Source organism: Piliocolobus tephrosceles, chromosome 18, assembly GCF_002776525.5.
Source record: "Piliocolobus tephrosceles isolate RC106 chromosome 18, ASM277652v3, whole genome shotgun sequence".
Taxonomy (NCBI): domain Eukaryota; kingdom Metazoa; phylum Chordata; class Mammalia; order Primates; family Cercopithecidae; genus Piliocolobus; species Piliocolobus tephrosceles.
In genome coordinates, this window is record NC_045451.1 from 46,199,486 (window position 1) to 46,222,559 (window position 23,074).

At 39.9% G+C, this 23,074-nt stretch overlaps 1 protein-coding gene across 2 annotated transcripts in view; it reads left to right on the forward strand.

Annotated features, from left to right (window-relative positions):
- The window catches only part of RPRD1A (regulation of nuclear pre-mRNA domain containing 1A), a 74,682-nt gene that overhangs the window by 13,568 nt on the left and 38,040 nt on the right, over positions 1 to 23,074 (forward strand). For both annotated transcript variants that reach the window (XM_023207680.1, XM_023207679.2), the window contains exons 2-4: positions 18,704 to 18,833; positions 21,427 to 21,533; positions 21,618 to 21,715. In XM_023207680.1, coding sequence (XP_023063448.1) covers positions 18,704 to 18,833; positions 21,427 to 21,533; positions 21,618 to 21,715 — 335 coding nt within the window. The remainder of the gene's footprint in view (positions 1 to 18,703; positions 18,834 to 21,426; positions 21,534 to 21,617; positions 21,716 to 23,074) is intronic.

The window sequence follows — 23,074 nt, forward strand, 5'->3', positions numbered from 1 at the left end:
GAATTTTCTTCCTGAGGCAGCAAGACACCAACTCCTTAAGTTTTGTGGGGGGTCAAAAATTATATGCAGGTTTTTGATTGTGTGATGGATTGGTGCCTGTAACACCTGTGTTATTTAAAAGTCAACTTTTTTTTAATGCCACACACAGTTTAAAAAAAAATCAGTTGTATCTAATGTGCACATTAAAAGCAGAAAAAAAAAAAATTCTGGTGTGGTAGTTCACACCTGTAATCCCAACACTTTTGGAAGCTGAGGTGGGTGGATTGCTTGAGCCCAGGAGTTTGAGATCAACCTGGGCAACATGGTGAAACCCCGTCTCTACAAAAAAAAAAAAAAACAAAAATTAGCTGGGTTTGGTAGTGTGTGCTGTAGTCTCAGCTATTCCCTAATGACTAATGATGGTGAGCATAGTTTCATGTACTTATTGATTTTCTGTGTATCTTTTTTGGATAAATGTCTGTTCAAGCAATTTGCCTGTTTTGAATTGTTTTTTGTTGTTGAATTGTAGGAGTTATATATGTGTGTGTGTGTATATATGTGTGTGTATATATATATTCTGACTATTAATCTCTTAGAAGTTCAACGATTTGCAAGCCATATATGAGACGCATCTTGATGATACAAAAGCAAAGGTGGGTGAAAACCAGTAGCACCTAATCACTAATTAAGGCAAACTGTAGTAGTAATCATTGCACAGTTTTCCATTGAACAACATACTCTGAGGTTGGAGGATCCCCGACTCAGGAGGTGAGGCTGTGGGGACCATGGCTGTGCCACTGCACTCCAGCGTGGGTGACAGAGTGAGACCCTGTTTTGTTTGGTTTATATATATATATATGTATACACACATATATATGTATGTATCTATAACGTATATAAATGTATATATAACAAAATTTATAATTTCAACCTTTTTTAGTTCAGTGGCATTAAGTACATTCAGTTGTTGTATAGCACTCATTATCTCCAGAACTTTTTTCCATTTCCCCAAACTGAAACTTTGTATCCATTAAACATTAACTCCCCATTTTCTTCTTCCCCAGCAACCCTTTTATTTTCTGTCTCTGTGCACATCAAAAGCACAAGCAGATACCACTTCATATCCATTAGGATGGCTATTATCAAAAAGCAGAAAATAACAAATGTTAGTGAGGATGTCAAAACAAGTAAGAACCCTGGCACACTGCTGACCAGAATATAAAATGGTGCAGCTGCTATAGAAAACTGTATGACAGTTTCTAAAAAGTTTAAATATACAATTACCATGATTCAGCAATTCCACCTGAGTATAAACTCCTAAAGAATAAAGGAGGGATTCAAACAGATATGTGCACACCCATAATTCCAGTGTTCCACAGCAGCATTATTCACAATAGCCGAAAGGTGAAAGCAACCCAAGTGTCCAACAACAGATAAATGAATAAACATAATGTAATATATACTTAAAAAGAAAGGGTATTCTGACACATGCTACAACATGGACGTACCTCAAAAACATTATGCTAAGTGAATTAAACCAGTCACAAAAGAACAAATTGTATGATTCCACTTATATGAGACAACTAGAGTAGTCAGATTCATAGGTCTGACCTTTGTGGGTCCATGTATACATTAATTTTCTTCCTGAGGCAGCAAGACCACCAACTCCCTAAGTTTTGGGGGGGGGGGTCAAAAATTATATGCAGGTTTTTGATTGTGTGATGGGTTGGTGCCTGTAACACCTGTGCTATTCAAAAGTCAACTGTATTTTTAACGCCACACACTCACAGTTAAAAAAAAAAGTCAGTTTTACCTAATGTGCACATTAAAAGCAGTAAAAATGACCAGTTTTCTTGAATCTTGATCCTTGAGTACATTTTTGTGTGTGTGCATTTTTTCATTGTGGTAAAAATAATACACGGCAGGGTCTGGTGGCTCACGCCTGTAATCCCAGCACTTTGGGAGGCCAAGGTGGGTGGATCACCTGAGGTCAGGAGTTTGAGACCAGCCTAGCCAACATGGCAGAACCCCATCTCTACTAAAAATACAAAAATTAGCCGGCAGCGGTGGCGCACGCCTCTAATCACAGCTACTCAGGAGGTTGAGGAGGAGAACCGCTTGAACCTGGGAGGCAGAGGTTGCAGTGAGCCGAGTTCATGCCACTGCACTCCAGCTTGCACAATTCAGCTCTTGATGAACACATTTATTTGCTGTAAAAAAATTTTTTTTCATAAATTCCTTGGCGTTTGCTTTGTAGATAATCATGTCATCTGCAAATAGGGACAGTTTTATTTCTTTTTTAATTTTTTGTCTTTTATTTCCTTTTCTTGCCCTATTGTACTTGCTATAATATCCAGCATCATATGTAATAAGACTGATGAGAGTAAACAGTTATTGCCTTGTTCCTGATCAACATTCAGTCTTTATCCATTGTGATGGAATGTTAGCTGTAGGTTTTTTTTTTTCTCTTCTTTTTTTTAGGTGCTTTTTATCAAATTGAGGAAATTCTCTATTCTTGATTTCTGAGAGATTTTATCATGAATGGTTGTTGAATTTTGTCAGAAGCCTCTTCTGCATTAATTGGTTTGACCATGCAGTTTTTCTTTTTAGCCTGTTAATATGGTACATCACATTGATGTTCTAATCTTGAACTAGCTTTGCATTCCTGGAATAAATTACCCTTATCTGTGTTGTATAATTCTTACATATACAACTTTGCTGAATTTTATTTACTAATATTTTGTTAAGAATGTTTACATCTGGCTGGGCGTGGTGGCTCATGCCTGTAATCCCAGCACTTTGGGAGGCTGAGATGGGTGGATCACCTGAGGTCGGGAGTTTGAGACCAGCCTGACCAACCCCCATCTCTACTAAAAATATAGAATTAGCCAGGTGTAGTGGTGCATGCCTGTAGTCCTAGCTACTTGGGAGGCTGAGGCAGGAGAATTGCTTGAACCTGGGAGGCTGAGGCAGTGGTGAGGCCAGATCACATCATTGTGCTCCAGCTTGGGCAACAAGAGTGAAACTCTGTTATTAAAAAATAAAAAAGGAATGGGTACATCTGTATTAACGAAGACTGTTGGTTTGTAGTTTTCCTTTTTTTGGGTTCTGTGTCTGGTTTTGATATCAGAGTGCCATAGCACTAACTTCATAAAATGAATTGAGATGTGTTCCCTCTTCTCTTTTCTAGAAGAGATTGTGTAGAATTTTAAAGATTCTTTAAACATTTGGTATAATTTTCTGGTGGAAACCATCTGGATCTGGAGATTTTTGGGGGGGGGGAATTTTAAGATTGAGAACTCAGTTTCCTTAATTGTTTTTTTTTTTTTTTTGAGACGGAGTCTTGCTCTGTCGCCCAGGCTGGAGTGCAGTGGCCGGATCTCAGCTCACTGCAAGCTCCGCCTCCCGGGTTTACGCCATTCTCCTGCCTCAGCCTCCCGAGCAGCTGGGACTACAGGCGCCCGCCACGTCACCCGGCTAGTTTTTTTGTATTTTTTAGTAGAGACGGGGTTTCACCGTGTTAGCCAGGATGGTCTCGATCTCCTGACCTCGTGATCCGCCCGTCTCGGCCTCCCAAAGTGCTGGGATTACAGGCTTGAGCCACCGCGCCCGGCCAGTTTCCTTAATTGTTATAAGGCTATTCAAATCTGTTTCATACTGAGTGAGTTGTGGTAGCTTGTATTATTTGAGGAAGTGGTCCATTGTATCTAAGTTGTCAAAGTTATATGCCTAGAGTTGTTCATAGTATTTCCTTTTTATCCTTTGGATGCCTGTAGAGTCTGTAGTGATATCCTGTTTTATTCCTGATATTGATAATTCGTGTCTTCCCTCTTGTTTCTTTGTCATTCTGGCTAGAGACTTTTCAGTTGTATTGATCTTTTCAAATAACCAGTGCTTTGCTTCATTGATTTAATTTTTTTCTGCATTTTTATGTTTTTATTTTCATTGATCTCTGTTCTAGCCTTTATTATTTCATTCCTTTTACTTGCTTGGGTTAATTTTGTTCTTTTTCTAGGTTCTTGAAGTGGGAACTTATTACAGATTATTGATTTGAGACTGTACCTTTAGTGTTCAGAATTTCTCTCAGCACTGCTTCAGCTATGCCCCACAGATTTTTGATATGTTGTATTTTCAACATATTTTATTTATTTATTTATTTTTTGAAGTGGAGTCTCGCTCTGTCACCCAGGCCGGAGTGTAGTGGCCGGATCTCAGCTCACTGCAAGCTCCGCCTCCCGGGTTTACGCCGTTCTCCTGCCTCAGCCTCCCGAGTAGCTGGGACTACAGGTGCCTGCCACCTTGCCCGGCTAGGTTTTTGTATTTTTTAGTAGAGATGGGGTTTCACCGTGTTAGCCAGGATGGTCTCGATCTCCTGACCTCGTGATCTGCCCGTCTCGACCTCCCAAAGTGCTGGGATTTCAGGCTTGAGCCACCGCGCCCGGCCTCAACATATTTTATATGCTAGTTAATAAAGGATTTTTATGATGGCTGCTTGCTTTATTTATTTATTTATTTCGAGACAGAGTCTTGCTCTGTTGCCCAGGCTGGAGTATGGTGGTGTGATTGTAGCTCACTGTAACCTCCAACCTCTGGGCTCAGGCAAGCCTCCTAAGTAGCTGGGACTACAGGTATGAGCTACCATGCCTAATTTTTTAATTTTTATTTTTGTAGAGATGGGGGTCTCATTGTGTTGCTCAGCCTTGGCGGCTGCTTTAAAGTCTTTGTAAGATCATTTAAACCTCTCTACTTTGTGTTGGGATCTGTTGCTGTTTTTCCCCATTCTGTTTCAGATCTTCCTGGTTCTTGATATGGGGTGATTTTTTTTTTTTAATGGATATAATGGATTTTGGGATGTTATGAGGCTCTAGGTTGTTTTTGTTGGTTTTTGTTGTTGTTGTTGTTTTTGAGATGGGCTCTGACTCTGTCACCCAGGCTGAAGTGTGGTGGCACCTCACTTCATGACCTCCCAGGCTCAGCAATCCTCCCACCTTCTGAATCCTCCCACCTCAGCCTCCTGAATACCTGGGATTACAGGCATACGTCACCATGCCTGGCTGATTTTTCTGTGTTTTTTGTGGAGACGGTGTTTCACCATGTTGCCCCAGCCTGGTCTTGAACTCCTGAACTCAAGCAGTCCACCCACCCCGGCCTCCTATAGTGCTGAGATTATAGTCATGTGCCACTGTGCTTAGCCAAGATGATAGATCTTATTTAATCTTAATTTAACTGGGTTTCTCTGACACTGCCCCATCAGGAGAAGGAGGTACTGTGGTACTGTTGTGTGCGAGTAGAAGTTCTGGCTTTCCAGTAGGTCTCCACTGACACCGTGGGGAGGGGAGAAGGAGTATATGTTCCCATTACTGCCGTACCATGGTGAAAGTCCTGTTGTTCCCCTAGGCCTCCTGTGATACAGCCCAGTGGGGAGTGTTTCCTTATTGCTGAGTGGGGTTGGAAGTCCAGGTTCCCTACTTTGCCTTCTCTGACACTACTCTGGTGGGAATGTTGGGATCCACATTACAGTACTGTGAGGGTGGAAGTCTAGGCTTACCGTTTTCTTTGCCAGTATGGGTGTGGCAGAAGTTTTTTTCTATGGTGTTTGGCTGGAACAGAACTGTTTTTGTGCTGTTATTATAGGCATGAGGCACCATGTCTTGCCTGTTTTCTTTTTTTTATCATTTTCAGCTGATGGATTTTTATATGTTTGTATTTCAGACTATTGTTATTATTTTTGATGCTCTTTTGTCAGTGGCAGCCTCTTGGAAGTTTGCTTGTGTCCTTTGGATACAATTGCAGTTTTTAAAATCACTTTTATCCTTTCTAGCATGACAAGATGTCCTTGGTACATTTTGTGCATTTCCTGCTTTTATTTGCCAGAGGACGTGAGACGACCTGCTTTTATTTAGTTATTTTATTTTTTATATTTTTTGATGCTGAGTCTCGCTTTGTGTCCAGGCTGGAGTGCAGTGGTGTGATCTTGGCTCACTGTAACTTCCACCTCCTGGTTTCAAGTGATTCTTGTGCCTCAGCCTCCTGAGTAGCTGGGATTACAGGCGTGCACCACCATGCCTGGCTAATTTTTGTATTTTTAGTAGAGATGGGGTTTCACCGTGTTGGCCAGACTGGTGTCGAACTCCTGTCCTCTGGTGATCCACCCGCCTCAGCCTCCCAAAATGCTGGGATTACAGATGTGAGCTTTCGTGTCCGGCTTTGATCTGGTTTTATTAATGAAATGTTTTTTAGGGACACAGTATGGAGCTTGAGAGTGCTGATTGATTTCATTGTAATTTACATTTAATTACAGTTTCTCTTTGAACAATATAGGTTTGAACTGCCCAGGTCTACTTCTATGTTAATTTTTTTCAGTAAAAGTTACATGAGTGTGTTTGCCTTCCCTTCCACCTCCTTCAGTGCCTTCTGCCTCCGATGCTCCCGAGACAGCAAAACCAACCGCTCCTCTTCCCCCTCTTCCTCCTTAGCCTATTCAACGTTAAAATGACAAAGAGAAAACCTTTTTGATGAAAACACCTCCACTTAATAATAAATGTTTTCTTTCTGTGATTTTCTTAACATTTTCTTTTCTCTAGCTTTTATTTTATTGTCAGAATACAATATATAGTTTAACATACAAAATACGTGTCATTTATGTTATCAGTAAGGCTTCTGCTCAGTGATAGTCTATTCGTAGTTAAGTTTTTAGGGAGTCAGAAGTTATACATGGGTTTTTTACTGCACAGGGGGTTGACCCCCTTTACCCCCCATTGTTGAAGGGTAGCTGTACTTTAATAATTGTTTTGTGTCCGGAATTGGTGGGTTGTTGGTCTTACTGACTTCAAGAATGAAGCCACGGACCCTCGCGGTGAGTGTTACAGTTCTCAAAGATGGTGTATCTGGAGTTTACGCCTTCAGACGTTCAGATGTGTCTGGAGCTTCTTCCTTCTAGTGGGTTCATGGTCTGCTGTCAGAAGTGAAGCTGCAGATCTTCGGAGTGAGTGTTACAGCTCATAAAGGCAGCGTGGACCCAGAGAGTGAGCAGCAGCAAGATTTATTGCAAAGAGCGAAAGAACAAAGCTTCCACATTATGGAAGGGGACCTGAGCGGGTTGCCACTGCAGGCTTAGGCAGCCTGCTTTTATTCCCTTATCTGGCCCCACCCACATCCTGCTGATTGGTCAATTATTACAGAGAGCTGATTGGTCTATTTTACAGAGAGTTGAGTGGTCCATTTTGATAGCATGCTGATTGGTGCATTTACAATCCTTGAGCTAGACACAGAGTGCTAGATGGAAAAGTTCTCCAGGTCCCCACTAGGTTAGCTAGACACAGAGTTAGCTAGATACAGAGTACCAATTGGTGTATTTACAAACCTTGAGCTAGATGCAGAGTCCTGATTGGTGTATTTACAAACCCTGAGCTAGACACAGTGCTGATTGATGCCTTTACAATACTTGAGCTAGACACAGAGTGCTAGACAAAAGTTCTTGAATTCCCCACTAGGTTAGCTAGACACAGAGTTAACTAGATGCAGAGTACCAATTGGTGTATTTATGAACCTTGAGCTAGATACAGAGTACTGATTGGTGTATTTACAAATCTTGAGCTAGACACAGAGTGCTGATTGGTGTATTTACGATTCTCTAGCTAGATATAAAAGTTCTCCAAGTTCCCATCCGACTCAGGAACCCAGCTGGCTTCACCTAGTGGATCCTGCACCGGGCTGCAGGCGGAGCTGCCAGCCAGTCCGGAGCCGCACCTGCACTCCTCAGCCCTTGGGCTGTCGATGGGACTGGGCGCCATGGAGCAGGTGGCAGCGCCTGTTGGGGAGGCTCAGGCTGCGCGGCAGCGCACCGCAGGGTGGGAGCTCAGACATGGCAGGCTGCAGGTCCCAAGCCCTGCCCCGCGGGTAAGCAGCTAAGGAAGGCCCTGTAAGAATTTGAGTGCAGCACTGGCGGGGCAGCACTGCTGGGGGAACCGGCGCAATCTCCGCAGCTGCTGGCCCTGGTGCTGAGCCCCTCACTGCCCTGGGCTGGCGGCGCCAGCCGACCAGGCTGCTCGTGTGCCCCACCCACCGAGCCTGCGCACGTGGGAACTCGCACTGGCCCTCCAGCGCCAGCGCGCAGCCCTAGTTCCCGCCCGCGCCGGTCCCTCCACACCTCCCCACAAGCACAGGGAGGCAGCTCCGGCCTCAGCCAGCCCAGGGAGGGGCTCCCACGGTGCTGTGGCAGGCTGAAGGGCTCCTCAAGTGCTGCCAGAGTGGACGCTGAGGCTGAGGAGGTGCTGAGAGTGAGGGCTGCTAGCACATTGTCACCTCTCATCGTTGGTAAAATGAGGATAACTTACCTTGTAGGGTTGTTTTGAAAATTAAATGAGATACATAAACTTTTAGAACAATGCTCAGGTCATAAAAATGTAGTCAGTATTATTTCTTTCAATTTATTTGTAAAACAAAAAAGTTTTAGTCTCAATTTCATTCTATAAGTGTAATGTGAATAAATGGATATGGTATGTATTCTAGAACTGTTCCACTTGACAGTGTATTTTATAGTGGTCTAATGGTCCAGGATGAAGTTTATTCGTCTCAGGATTTTTATAATTCATTTGTTGCATATACTGAAACCAAGGTTTTAAAAATTATTTTGTTTACGAAAATTTCTTAGCAATTTGAATTTCCTTTGGCCTTTTAGAATGGAAAAGATGTTCCTTTGCTTGGACCTAGGTATTCTTTTGTTCTCCTTAACCAAGCATTGAAACAGGAGAAGCCATGGATAAACGCACCTACACAACGAAGTGGGTTGGTGGAGTACCAGGCAAGCACTATGCTGAAGCCTTTTTCAGCACATAGGCTTAGAGTAATCATTTAATATATAATTTATATGTTTCTCTTTTATAACTTAATTCTTTGTTGGTAACTCCGCCTCTTCCCCCCCAGATTCTTCTTGGTCTTTCCCAAAGATACAGTTATTGTTTACTGTGTTTGTGTGTGTGTGTGTAACTTAATACTATGTCTTTGATATTTTTCCGTATCAGTACATCAACCTCTATTTCATTTTTGAACAGCTGCAGAATATTGTGTGGATTGTATGAATGTTTATTCAGTTCTTTCTTGATGCTGTCATGAATATCCTTAACGATTTCTTTGTGCATTTATGAGAAATATATCTATAGGATAAATTCTTAGAAGTAAAATTTGCAAGGTCAAGAAGCTATGTGCAATTATGTTTTCTGAATTCTGATAGATATTACCAAGTTGTTTTTCTGAGAGGTTGTACTAATTTATGATTTAACCACCAGTGTCTGAAGGTATCTAAATTTGGTCATCTCACCCATACTTTTGTCAGTTTTAGTTCGTGTCAGACTTTAGTCTTGGTCACTCTAGTAGGTTGAAAATGGTAGTTGGTTTTAATTATTTAACATTTCTGTTTCTTTGTACTTTCTGTGCACATGTCTTGACTGTTTTTCTATAAGTTATTGCTTTGTGAGAACTGTAGAGTGAAGGAAGGAAAATGAAAATAGTTGAACCCAATACATTAAAAAAGTACAAATGAGAGCGCTAAGGAAGTTTGTCTTTCATAATCTAAATTAAAAATTGTTGCGGTTTCTGACAACAGTGTAATTTTACATGTGTTCCTGTCTCCTGTGCTGGCTGAGGTTAATGATCAGAAACTAAGTTACTGGGACAAGTAATTAAAGCCAAGGTCTAAGCCAAAATGTATTCAGTAAACGTTGATCAAATTAGGAGCTAGCTGTTGGGTTTGATTTTGGTAGATATGACAGTCATTGTTCTCAGTGGAACTTAGTTTAGTTGGGAAGCACTACATGAAATAAAAATAATTATAGTTAGGGTAGGTGTGCCATAGGAATAGTGTGGAGTGCTATGAAAGCATCTCAGGGCTGCCTAACTGTGTGGTCTTGTTGGTCAGGGAAAACTGGAGGAACCCATTTAACTGAGGTCTGAAGTATGGTAGGAGTTGGGGCAGTTGGAGGATAGTGTTGGATGTGAAGAGTAGTGTAGATGGTGGAGACCTCTTTGTTTAAGACCTTTGGTGCATGCATATTAAGGATTTTTAAAATGTTATCTGGAGAACAGTAGAAAATCTTCAAAGGCTTGTAAGCAAGAATTGACAGGATCAGTCCCTACTGTGTAATTTGAAATGTGAACCTGAACCTTTCCAAGGAATAGGCTGCCAAATCTGAGACCTCCTGGCAGTAGTACAGGAGTACATCACCTCTACCCACTTTTCACCCACCTCTGCTGTGGAGAAGCAGCCAGCTGTGTCTGACTGAACTCTTTGTCCTGTCTGGGACAGATAGAATCCATTGAAGAATCATCTATTGATTATATGCTTTCTGTGACAAAGATGTTGACTGACTTAAAGCAGTTTTTGGCTTACAACCACCTATCCATCCATAGGAACATGTCTTCCCCACAATGCCACGGGCAGAAGGAAAAGTCTTGAAGTTGTTTTGGAAACAGGTTCAGAGAAACACTCTCAGGATACAAGTCTACACAGCACAGACCTTTCTTTTTTTGCCTCAGAAAATGCTGATTTCCACAAACGTGTGTTTTTAATTTGTTTGTTGCACTATATTTTTAAAACGAATACTTAGGTATAAAATTATCTCAGGGTAAAGGAACTGAATTAGATCCTTCTCCATGCTTTTCTGAACTAAAAGAAACAGGATTTAGTTGGGAGAGAGTCTAGTAAGTTGGAGATAGCCCTGCTGTGGGGAGAGTGATAACTGTAGTAGGACTTAAAAGAGCATGAGGATACCAAGGAATTCGGAGAAAAGGGTTCTATAAGATGGAAGAGAAGTTTAGGGCCTTTTAAAAGCCATACATAATAGGAAATGCTACACAATTAGCTCCTTGGTGTCAGGAGAGGTACGTGGGGATTATTAATGAAAAAAATTATTATTTAAAAAGAATTTTTATAAATGGAGCTGGTATAGGTAATAATTGAGAAAACCTGAAGATTATCCAGAAAGTTAGGAACAGGTTATTTTTGATTAATTGTTCTAGTATTTTTGAGACTATGCAGAAAACCTTTCTTCAATTCGCATTTGAATTTCACTCAACTTCAAGAATACTTAATGTAGTAGTGTTCTGCATTAAACCCTTATGTGGAATTCTATTTTTTCACCTAAAATTGAGCAGTGTTTCTGGTTCATTCTGAAAGACAGTTACTGTAAAGAACTATTTAACTCTAAAAGGTGTAGTAAATATTATCTTGTTAATTGCTTCCTTTTAGAATGGAGGTGCAACAAATGAGAAATTCCAATTGGAGATTTTGTCAAACAGGAATTTACTATAAGTTAATAAAAACACTTTTCTTCTGTGTAAGTACCACTTCCCTAAAAAGCTTAGAAATTTTTAGGGGTCATTAGATGTGGGAAAGGAGGTGCTACATAGAAAAATGAAAGGCAAAATTCCTGTTATCACAACTCTAGTTTTGAATTCTTTCTTCTTTCCTTGCCTATTGCAGTATTCTTAGTGTTTAGTGTTACCTACTTCTAGTTTTCCTAATGTACCTCAGGGTCTCCTGTTTGCCCCTGCTCCCAAATTAAAACTTCAGTACTTCTCTTTTTGTTTGCAAAATGAAGCTGAAACACTTGTTAGCTTGGTATTTAGTTTAAGTCTTCCCTTCTTTCCAGCTTTACACTTCATTATTCCCTCATATATAATGTACAGTGCATTCATTAGGTCATGAGCAGAGCTTCTTTCTGCCAAGGATGTTCTTTTCACTAATGCTTCATCACACATTTACACATAAGGCTTAAGTAGGCTTTTATCAACCTGACTGTTGAGTCATCTTTTATTCCTAGTAGCTAATGCAGTGTCTGTGAATGGTAGATACCAAGTAATTATTTATTGACTGTATGAGTGGCTTGAGACCTTAATCATTTATAATTATCTTTTAGTTAAATGCATTTATAGTTCCATCCAACTCAAACTTAAAGAAGATAATTAAATTATAGTTAAAATTTGAGGATTTAATATGTATATACTATATAAGCAGGATATATAGGAACTTTTTCTAGTCTGTAGTCATTCATTTTACCAGAGATATAAATGAGGATGTTCAGTAATTGTTAATAAATATTTAGTAGATTTTTTTTTTCAAAATGACTTTTCTCCTGATTTCCTTGACCTGCAGTAATGCTCCTTCCTCCCATTGATATGTATGTGTGTGTATATGTACATGTGCATATTTTTGTGTGTGTGTGTATATGTGCATGCGTGTGTATATGTGTGTGTGTTTCCTTATTCAATTTCCTGCTGCTGCTTTCCATATAGAAGGTTTCCCTTGGAACGATGGTTCTTATGTTTATAGATAACAGGATTTTAGCTGTTTATTGTATTTATCGGCATTGCCATCTACTGTAGTTTTAAATTCAGTCTTCATAGACCATGGATGATTGATTATATTATGATATTGTGCAGCATATAAAAATGAATATACATAAGGTATGTACAATGTAAGAAAATAGGTAACACTTCTCCTACCACTTTCTACCATTATGAACAACTAAAACTATGAACTGATTATGAATTAGTGGAACTAGAGATGATGTTTTAATCCTTTTACCAAGTCTGCTTCATATTGTTTAATAGTGCATACTCTGATTTCTTTTTGAAGCTTGGTAATTGATCTTTTAGTTGAATTGTTTGTGGTATGTTTTATAACTGTCTCCTGGTTATGTGATTAACTGAACTTTTATTACCATGTCCCTTCTGGGGGATGTGCTCAACTTTTTAAGATAATTGTATTAGTCTCTTCACACATTGCTATATACAACTATCTGAGACTGGGTAATTTATGAAGAAAAGAAATTTAATTGACTCACAGTTTTGCATGTCTGGGGAGGCCTCAGGAAACTTACAGTCATGGCATCCACTCTGCCTGTTACTCAGTTCCGAAGTGACTTCTGCATTTTCAGGTATCTTTACAGCAGTACCCCACTACCTGGTACCAGTTTACTCTGTTAGTCTGTTCTCATGCTGCTATGAAGAAATACCCGAGACAGGCCCCTCCCCTGACATGTGGGGATTACATTTTGACATGAGATTTGAGTGGGGACACAGCCAAACCATATCATTCCACCCCGGCCCCTCCCAAGTCTCATGTCCTTCTCACATTTCAAAACCAATCGTGCTTTCCCACCAGTCCCCCAAAGTCTTAACTCATTCCAGCATTAACTCAAAAGTCCAAGTCTAAAGTCTCACCTGAGATAAGGCAAGTCCTTTCCACCTATGAGCCTGTAAAATAAAAAACAAATTAGTTACTTCCAAGATACAATGGGGGTATCATAGGTATTGGGTAAATGCTCCTGTTCCAAAAGGGAGAAATTGTCCAAAACAAGGAGTGTATAGGCCCCGCGCAAGTCCGAAACCCAGCAGGGCAGCCATTAAACCTTAAAGCTCCAAAATCACCTTTGACTCCCTGTCTCACATCCAGGGCACGCTGATGCAAGGGGTGGGCTCCCACTGCCGTGGGCAGCTCCTGCACGGGCTGATGTTGACTGCCTGTGGCTTTTCCAGGCACGAATGCAAGCTGTCGGTGGATCTACCATTCTGGGATCTGGAAGACAGTAGCCCTCTTCTTGAACTCCACTAGGTAGTGCCCTATGGGGACCCCATGTGGAAACTCTAATCCCATATTTCCCCTACGCACTGCCCTAGTAGAGGTTCTGCGTGAGGGCTCCACCCCTGCAACAGACTTGCCTGGACATCCAAGTGTTTCCATATATCCTCTGAAATCTAGGTGGAGGTTCCCAAACCTCAGTTATTGCCTTTTGTGCATCCACAGGCCCAACACCACCTTGGAACCCACCAAGGCTTGGGGCTTGCACCCTCTGAAAAAACCAGGCCCAAGCTGTACCCTGGCCCCTTTTAGCCACGGCTAGAGCTCGCGCAGCTGGGATGCAGGACACCAAATCCTGAGATTGCCCAAAGCAACAAGTCCCTGGGTCTGGCTCAGGAAGCCATTTTTTCCTCCTTGGCCTCTGGGCCTGTGATTGGAGAGGCTGCCATGAAGGTCTCTGACATGCCCTGGAGACATTTTCCTCATTGTCCTGGGGATAAACATTTGGCCTCTTGTTGCTTGCAGATTTCTGCAGCCTGTCTGAATTTCTCTTCAGAGAATGGATTTTCTTTTCTATTGCATCCTCAGGCTGCCAATTTTCCCAACTTGTATGTTCCACTTGCCTTTTAAACATAAGTTCCAATTCCAAACCATATCTTTGTGAATGCCTAAAACTGAATGCTTTTAAGAGCATCCAAGTCACTGGAATGCTTTGCTGCCTAGAAATTTCTTACACCAGATACCCTTAATCATCTCTTTCAACTTCAAAGTTCCACAGATCTCTAGGACAGGGGCAAAATGTCACCAGTCTTGTTGCTAAAGCGTAGTTAGAGTCACCTTTATTTCAGTTTCCAACAGGTTCCTCATCTCCATCTGAGACCACTTCAGCCTGGACTTCATTGTCTACTTCACTATCAGCATTTTGGTCAAAGCCATTCAGCAAGTCTGTAGGAAGTTCCAAACTTTCCCACATCTTCCTGTAGTCTTCAGAGCCCTCCAGACTGTTCCAATCTCTGCCTGTTACCCAGTTCCAAAGTGACTTCCACATTTTCAGGTATCTTTACAGCAGTACCCCACTACCTGGTACCAGTTTACTGTATTAGTCTGTTCTCATGCTGCTATGAAGAAATACCTGAGACTGGATAATTTATAAAGGAAATAGATTTAATTGACTCACAGTTCTTCAGGGCTGGGGAGGCCTCAGGAAACTTATGATCATGGCAGAAGAGGAAGCAAACATGTCCTTCTTCACATGGCGGCAGCAGGAAGTACTGAGTGAAGTAGGGGAAAGCCCTTTATAAAACCATCAGATCTCATGAGAACTCACTAACATGAGAAAAACATGGAGGTAGCTGCCCCCATTATTCAATTATCTCCTACCTGGTTCCTCCTATGACACATGGGATTATGGGAACCATAATTCAAGATGAGATTTGGGTGAGGCCACAGCCAAACCATATCACAGGTATATATTATTTATGATTGTTTCTCTATTGCTGTGATATATTCATGGGGAGAAGAAATAAAGGAAGAAAAAGAACTAACATTTTAGTGATGTGACCTATCATCTGCCAATTTGTATGAAACTTGCAAACTCCTGATTGAACAGGAAAGGTTAATTTTAGTCTGTACTTAGAGTGGTACCTGGTACATGGCAAACATTAAAATAATAAATGCTATTTAAATTGAATGGAAGGTTTGGAAAACAGGTGTTTTTGGAAGGAACCCCATGAGCAACGGAAATACAGGAATTAACTAAGTCAGACCTGTCATTTAGTCTTATATTCTTTGTTGCCAACAGTGGCATTTCTTTGAGAAATTATGAAATGATTTGTTTTCCCTTTCTGTTAGCTTTCTGTTTTTCTTTTAATAACAATTTATGGCTCTGTTATTTTTAAAAATATCAAAATTCATTTGAAATTTTTTTTTTGTGATTTTCTTGCATTGCTTGTTGTGATTACCACCATTAACTATTTGTTGTATGTATAGGGACACATAATTTTAAATGGAAGTAAATTTCATTCCCTGAAAATTTAGGAAAGGGCATAAGTGGTGATGATTGCTGGGTATTTTTCATATTTTTGCTTGGTTCTACAAGGATAAAAGCAAAAATAGTATCTTAGTATTTGGACCCCATGCTCAATCACCTAATATAGAATTTGTCCTTTGGAAAACAATGGTAAATATAATTTTAAATCTTGTAAAGTTTTATTTTAGTGTATATTGTGAAAGCAATTCTGAATTCTTTGAGAAATTAACCCATGAATATTTTTTTTTTTTTTTTTGAGACGGAGTCTTGCTCTGTCACCCGGGCTGGAGTGCGGTGGCCAGATCTCAGCTCACTGCAAGCTTCGCCTCCCGGGTTCACGCCATTCTCCTGCCTCAGCCTCCTAAGTAGCTGGGACTACAGGCGCCCACCACCTCACCCGGCTAGTTTTTTGTATTTTTTAGTAGAGACGGGGTTTCACCGTGTGTTCGCCAGGATGGTCTTGATCTCCTGACCTCATGATCCGACCATCTCGGCCTCCCAAAGTGCTGGGATTACAGGCTTGAGCCACCGCGCCCGGCCAACCCATGAATTTAAAAAACATTCTAGGGCCAGGCACAGTGTCTCACACCAGTAATCCCAGCACTTTGGGAGGCTTAGATAGGAGGGTCACTTGAGCCCAGGAGTTCAAGACCAGCCTAGGCAACAAAGTGAGACCTTATCTCTACAAAAAGTTAAAAAAATTAGCCGGGCATGGTGGTGTGCCCCTGTGGTTCCAGTTACTTGGTAAGCTGAGGCAGGAGGATTGCTTGAGCCCAGGAGGTCGAGGCTGCAGTGAGCCTTTAGTCTGGGAGGCAGTGAGACCTTGTCTCAAAAAAAAAAAACAAATTTTTTTGTTTTTGTGGTAATAAATATTATTTACCATCTTCATTTTTTCAGTGTACAGTCCAGTAGTATTAAGTACATTGTTGTGTAGCCAGTTTCCAGAACTGTTCATTTTGCAAAGCTGAAACTCTGGACCCATTAATAATTTCCCATTCTCCTCCCATTCCCACAGCCTTTGGCAACTACCCTTCTACTCTTTTTCTATGAATTTGACTACCTGCAATAAGTGGAATCATACAATCGTTTGTCTTTTTTCGTGACTCGGTTATTTCACCTGACATGGTGTCCTCAAGATTCATCCATGTTGTAACAGCTGTCAACATTTCCTTCTTTTATAAGGCTGAATAATACTTTATTGAATATATAATTCACGTTTTGTTTGTTCATTTATTAGTGCTCTTACCTATTGGCTATTGTGAATAATGCTGCTAACGTTGTAAAATATTTTTGAGTTGCTACTTTTTGTTTTGCATTGTTTTATCTTTTTCTTCTTTTGAGTTGCTACTTTTGAGTCTCAAAAGGTTAACATGCCCTTTTAATTATGACAGGAAGCATGGTCTAGTTGTTAAGAGGGATTTGCTTGGCTGTTGGACTTTTTGGATTCCAATCCTGGCTGATCTCTTCCTCATTATTTCCTTGGGGGTAAATAACGTTTTTGACTTTGTTCAACTGCCAAATAGAGACGTATTGTTAGGATTAAGTGAGATAATATATGTAAAGTGCTTGGAATAGTGTGTAGCACATAGTAAAAGTGCAGTGAAAGGATTCTGTTTGTTCAGGTACCCATTCAAAAGTATTGCAGGCAGCCTCCCAATTAGATAATACAAATTTGAGTTTCTAAACTCATTTGACACTGGGAAGGCAAAAACCTGGATTGAATAATACCAACCTATTTTGTGGGTGAGATTGAGAGGGCAGGGATGGGTAAAAAAGAGACAGGACTAAATGTTAGGAAAGGGTCCTGATACCTTAACCAGTTACACACTGTGGTTTATCTAACCAGACAAGGAACCTGAAAACCAGAAGTTGGTCTCTGTTATTGCCATCTCTTCTTATCTTTATTCCATGCCAGCAACTTTCAAAAGCAGGAAGAGTGGTAGACAGCAGTTTAAACAGACAAACCAGGTTATACAGTGGCATGGGACAGGTTTGTAAAGTTTGATCAGTTGTGACTTAGTATGTGAGAAGGTTGGGCTTCTGGTTGTCCCTCAAGAATGATGTGAACTCAGAGGTGATTTTTTAATATGTCGAATGCTTAAATTTGTAAATTGAATTCTTGACATCTAGAAGACCACATGTAGCCTGATCAGAATTTTTGTCTTAAATCCAGTAAGATCGCCCACAATAGGATACTGCATAATTGGTCCTGACTGTAAGTTTCCTACAGCATTGTATTATGGATGCCACAAGGTATAATGCTTCTGAATATGACTGTACTACATTGAGTGATTCAAGTTTAATTCTAGTAAAATATAATAATAGTATAAAAGATTATGTTCAACACTGTTTTCCTTATGTATAGTCTTGTTTGAGTCATATTCAGTACTACTATGCTATTTAACATTGTAACCAGTAAAAATGTACTCTGGCCCACAACTGTTGAAATCTTGTCTACTTCCTTAGAGAAATGATGACACCCACAGAGCATAGTGAGTAGGGGAATATTTTTGTCACAATGAATTCAGTTTAAAATTTATGGCCATGTATTCTAAAGACAGAAACATCTAAACTTTTCCCATTTATTCTCCCTAGCAGTTAATCTGTTACCTTAGCAAATATTTATTGCATGAACAAAAAATATATAATTGATTGAAGGGAGGTCTCTTTCAACCTGTTTTACATTTCATGCTCTTCTGTTGTTTTACAATAGCTTAACAACGATTTTGAATTAACATGTCTATTAAAACAATCCTAAATTCAATGTAGGATTTAGGATGCCATCTTAATAACATGACCAATCACCATCTTATTTTAAATGACTGTATTTCATATAGTTTGTAATGGTTTTACTAAAATTTAGTAACAGGATAGATAAAATTGAGGTGACAGGATAGAGTCACCAAGATGCATTTTTACATAGACATTAGTCGTTCTGGTGAGTTTAGCAGCAGTGACTCTGGTTAGTTTGGTAGTAAAATGAGAGGCTAGGGTTGAAATGATACATAAGGTGAGTAGGGTTATTTTAGTTCTCAAAGTGCCTAATTCAGATATTGAGAAAGTTTGTCCAAGTAAAGATGTTTTAAGTAGATTTTTAACTTTTTCTTATTTTTCAGCCAAACCAAACAGGAAGCTTACTTTTCTCTACCTAGCCAATGATGTCATACAGAACAGCAAGAGGAAGGGACCAGAGTTTACAAAAGATTTTGCACCAGTTATAGTGGAGGCTTTTAAGCATGTTTCAAGGTATGATCATTGTTTTGGGTATTAGATAATCTGTTTTAAATGTACCATATATCCTTTCGCTAAAATTTGCCTTAAGCTATTAAAATAAAAAATAGGGAATATAGTTCTTTGATGCTTTTATTTGAAAAGACTTCCCTCTACATGGCATTTATAAATGTATTACATGCTTCTGTGAAGGAAAAATATTTTTTGAACTGTTGCTAAGGTGGGCCTTTGCAGTACTTGAATTACAGCTTTCCTTTAAGAGACCAGAACCAACTCCTATATTGGAATGAACTTCATTAAAATGAACTTCATTAAAAATGAATGAAGGTATATAATTAAAAATTAAAAAGCTATCGGTCTTGTAACGAATATTTCCATATGCACTTGGTACTGTTTCTGTTTTTTGTTGTTGTTTTTGAGACAGAGTCTCACTCTGTCACCCAGGCTGGAGTACAGTGGTGTGATTTCGGCTCACTGTAACCTCTGCTGCCTGGATTCAAGCGATTTTCTTACCTCAGCCTCCCGAGTAGCTGGAATTACAGGTGGCCTGCCACTGCGCCCAGCTAATTTTTGTGTTTTTAGTAGAGACAAGGTTTCATCATCTTGGCCAGGCTGGTCTTGAACTCCTGACCTCGTGATCCACCTGCCTCAGCCTCCCAAAGTGCTGGGATTACAGGCGTGAGCCACCATGCCTGGCCTGTTTCTATTATTTACTTGCCCTCTGGGTAATTTTGTACATTGCATGTATTTGGTTATTCTCCACACTTTAATGATTTATAGTTTTATGCTCCAGTCCAGGTTTTTTTTGTTCCAAACCTGTGTGCCCAGTTGCCTTTTGACATTTTTAGTTGTATGCATCTTCAGACATCTCAGACTCGCTATGTCTGATACAGAACTCATTATGTCCTTGCTTCCCGCCATACGTTCCCCTCCCGTAGGTTTTATATTCTGTGAATGGCAACTCGATTTATCCAGATGCCTGTGCAAGAAATTGTGTTATCTTTAAACTCTTCTTTCTCCTTCACTTCCCATATCTCATATAGTACACTTTGACTCAGTTCTTTGGATTTCTTTCCCTTTTAGTTAGCATAATGTCTTTTTGGTATAATTGCAATAGTCTTTAGTATTGTTTAATTTCTTTAGAAAACTAAACAGAGTTGCAGAGCCGGTCATAATACTTCCTTGCTTTTGAGTGGTTCCCATTTGTTTTAGAGATGAAGTCTAAAGTCCTGAGCAAGACTTAAGATGTTCCTTCGTGGCACTGCCTGTGTCCCCAGACTCCTGTCTCACATTTATTCCACACAATCTGTAGTCTACAGTTTAAGCTAAATTAATCTTAATTTTTAGTTCTTTCTGCCTTAAGGCTTATACATATGTTGCCCCTCCCTAGAATTCAATAAAATATTTATTGGCTGCCTGCTATATGCAAAACCCTGAGTAGTAGTGACCAAGCCAAAGTTTGGTCTACTAGAGCCTGCATTTCAGTGGATGACAAAGGTAATAAGTAGATAGATGAGTGAAAGCATAATGTCAGATGACAAATGCTAACAAGAGATACAAAGCAGGGAAGGAACTAGATGGTATGAGGGTGATCAGTTATGTGATGAGATAAAGAACAACAATTTGGGGAAGGTGGCATTTGAACAAAGACCAAAGGAAGGGATGAAATGAGCCATTTGACTAGGCAGAAAGGATTCTAGGCAGAGAGAATATGTGGCCAAAAAAAATGAGATAGCTGTGTGCTGGACGTGTTTGAGGACCTTAGCAAGGAAATTTATATGGTATTAGGGAGTGTGTACTGAGGGATTGCCAGAAAGCAGAACATATGTGAGCCTTGTGGCCCAGAGTAAGGATTTTGGTTTTATTTTTGATATGATTGGTAGCTCTTGGAGGATCGAGAGCTGTATAACCTGATTTACATTAGGATGCTTTGTACAGAATAGAGTAAAAGAGTAGAGGCTGGGAGATCGTGAGAAGGCTACAGAATTCTAAGCAAGACATAATAGTGTTTCAGTCTACAGTGATAGCAATGAAGGAGGTAGGAAACAGTTGGGAGTAGTCTGTTTTTCATTTCCCCATATGTCTAGTCTTAAGATCTCAAATTCAGTATCATTTCCTTAAATACTCTTCCGGATATCTCTTAAACTGGGCCAGGTCTGTCTTAAGCACTTTGTTCTTTTTTGTGATACTTATAAAGTAACAGCTGCCGTAAGCTGCATTTGTATCTCCATGTCAAAGATAGTAACCGGATCAATAAATATTTGTTGAGTAAATTAACAAATTATCTATTAGAAATCTTCCTTAGCCCCATGTCTAGCCTCCATTAGGATAGGAAAATCCCTAGTAGCCAGTACTAAAACTTTTACAGTTTAAACTTTTTTTGGTTGTTTAATAATATGTTTATAAAATGTTTACTAGAACTAGCAAGCAGTGTGTCTTGATCACTTCAGTTTTGAACTGCTGGCCACATAGTGATGCTAAATAGATATTTGGACAGTTTTTTCCAGGGAATGAATGTCTGATTATCTTTAAAGTTACCGTTACCTTTTTAATAGCACTATATATTTTTACTGTTAACATTTTTCTTTTTTTTGTTCGTTTTTTTTAGTGAAACTGATGAAAGTTGTAAGAAGCACCTTGGAAGAGTGTTATCTATTTGGGAAGAAAGGTCTGTTTATGAAAATGATGTGTTGGAACAACTTAAACAAGCTCTGTGTAAGTGTAGAATCCTGATCTCTTATCTCGATCTCTTCATTAAAATGTATTCTTCATTAAAACTTAAATGTTCTTTCATTTCAGATGGCGATAAGAAGCCTAGGAAGCGAACTTACGAACAGATAAAGGTGGATGAAAATGAAAACTGTTCCTCTCTGGGGTCTCCAAGTGAACCACCACAGGTAGAAGTTTTACCCTGTTAAAAGAGTTACAAACTTCTACTTCGTGTTGCCACCAAGCTTTATTAATTTTGTTTCACTTCTGTAAATTGATTTCTATTATACTTTTGGGCATAAGAAAGAAGCCATATGAATATCTCTTATTTCCTCATAAACAAATTATGTAGTATGTTGTATATTGTATATATTGTATATTTTGCATAGAAATCATATTTTGCATAGAAAGAGGATTTTTAATTGACAAGTGTGGTTAGATATGGTGAGATTTCAGCTATTTAAACAGATTCTTTTAAAAAGAAAACATGGCTATTTTGTTATATGATTTTTTTTTTTTGAGATGGAGTTTCACTCTGTCCCCCAGGCTGGAGTGCAGTGGCACTATCTTGGCTCACTGCAACCTTTGCCTGCCAGGTTCAAGTGATTCTCCCACCTCAGCCTTCCAAATAGCTGGGATTACAGGCATGGGCCACCAAGCCCAGCTGATTTTTGTATTTTTAGTAGAGTTAGGGTTTCACCATGTTGGCCAGGCTGGTCTTGAACTGGCCTCAAGTGATCCTCCTGCCTTGGCCTCCCAAAGTGCTGGGATTATAGGCATGAGCCACTGTGCCCGGCCCATATATGATTTATATACACTAAAATTTTCATTCTTGGACATAAACGCTGCCCCTTTAAGTATTTTTGTTTTTAAATGTAAAAAGTAGTGTTAGAGTGGCCGAGTGCGGTGGCTCACACCTGTAATCCCAGCACTTTGGGAGGCCGAGGCAGGTGGATCACAAGGTCAGGAGATCGAGACCATCCTGGCTAATGCCATGAAACCCCGTCTCTACTAAAAAATACAAAAAATTAGCGGGAGGTGGTGGCAGGTGCCTGTAATCCCAGGTACTCGGGAGACTGAGGCAGGAGGATGGCGTTAACCCAGGAGGCAGAGCTTGCAGTGAGCCAAGATTGCGCCTCTGCACTCCAGCCTGGGTGACAGAGCGAGACTCTGTCTCAAAAAAAAGGTAGTGTTGGAGTGATACATATGTGTTCATACATTTCTGTATAACTATATAGAACTATGTAGTTCTGTGGAAAAATAAGGTAAGTTAGAATCATTATCTTAGTACTCTGTGTCCTCCCACATTGGTACAGTATGGTATTCCTTAATCATCAGATTAATTCCAGAAAGACTTTTTTTTTTAAGTGGGCATTGAGTCTTTAAGCTTCCTCCTATGTTTCAAACATGTAGGGGAGACGGATAAAGTGTAAAATGAGAAAATGAAGACATAACCATACTCTTAAAACAAGGTGAATATATTTTCATGGTCTAGAAATTGTATACCTAACTTCATAAGTGAGACAAAATCTGGCTCCTGCTGAGCC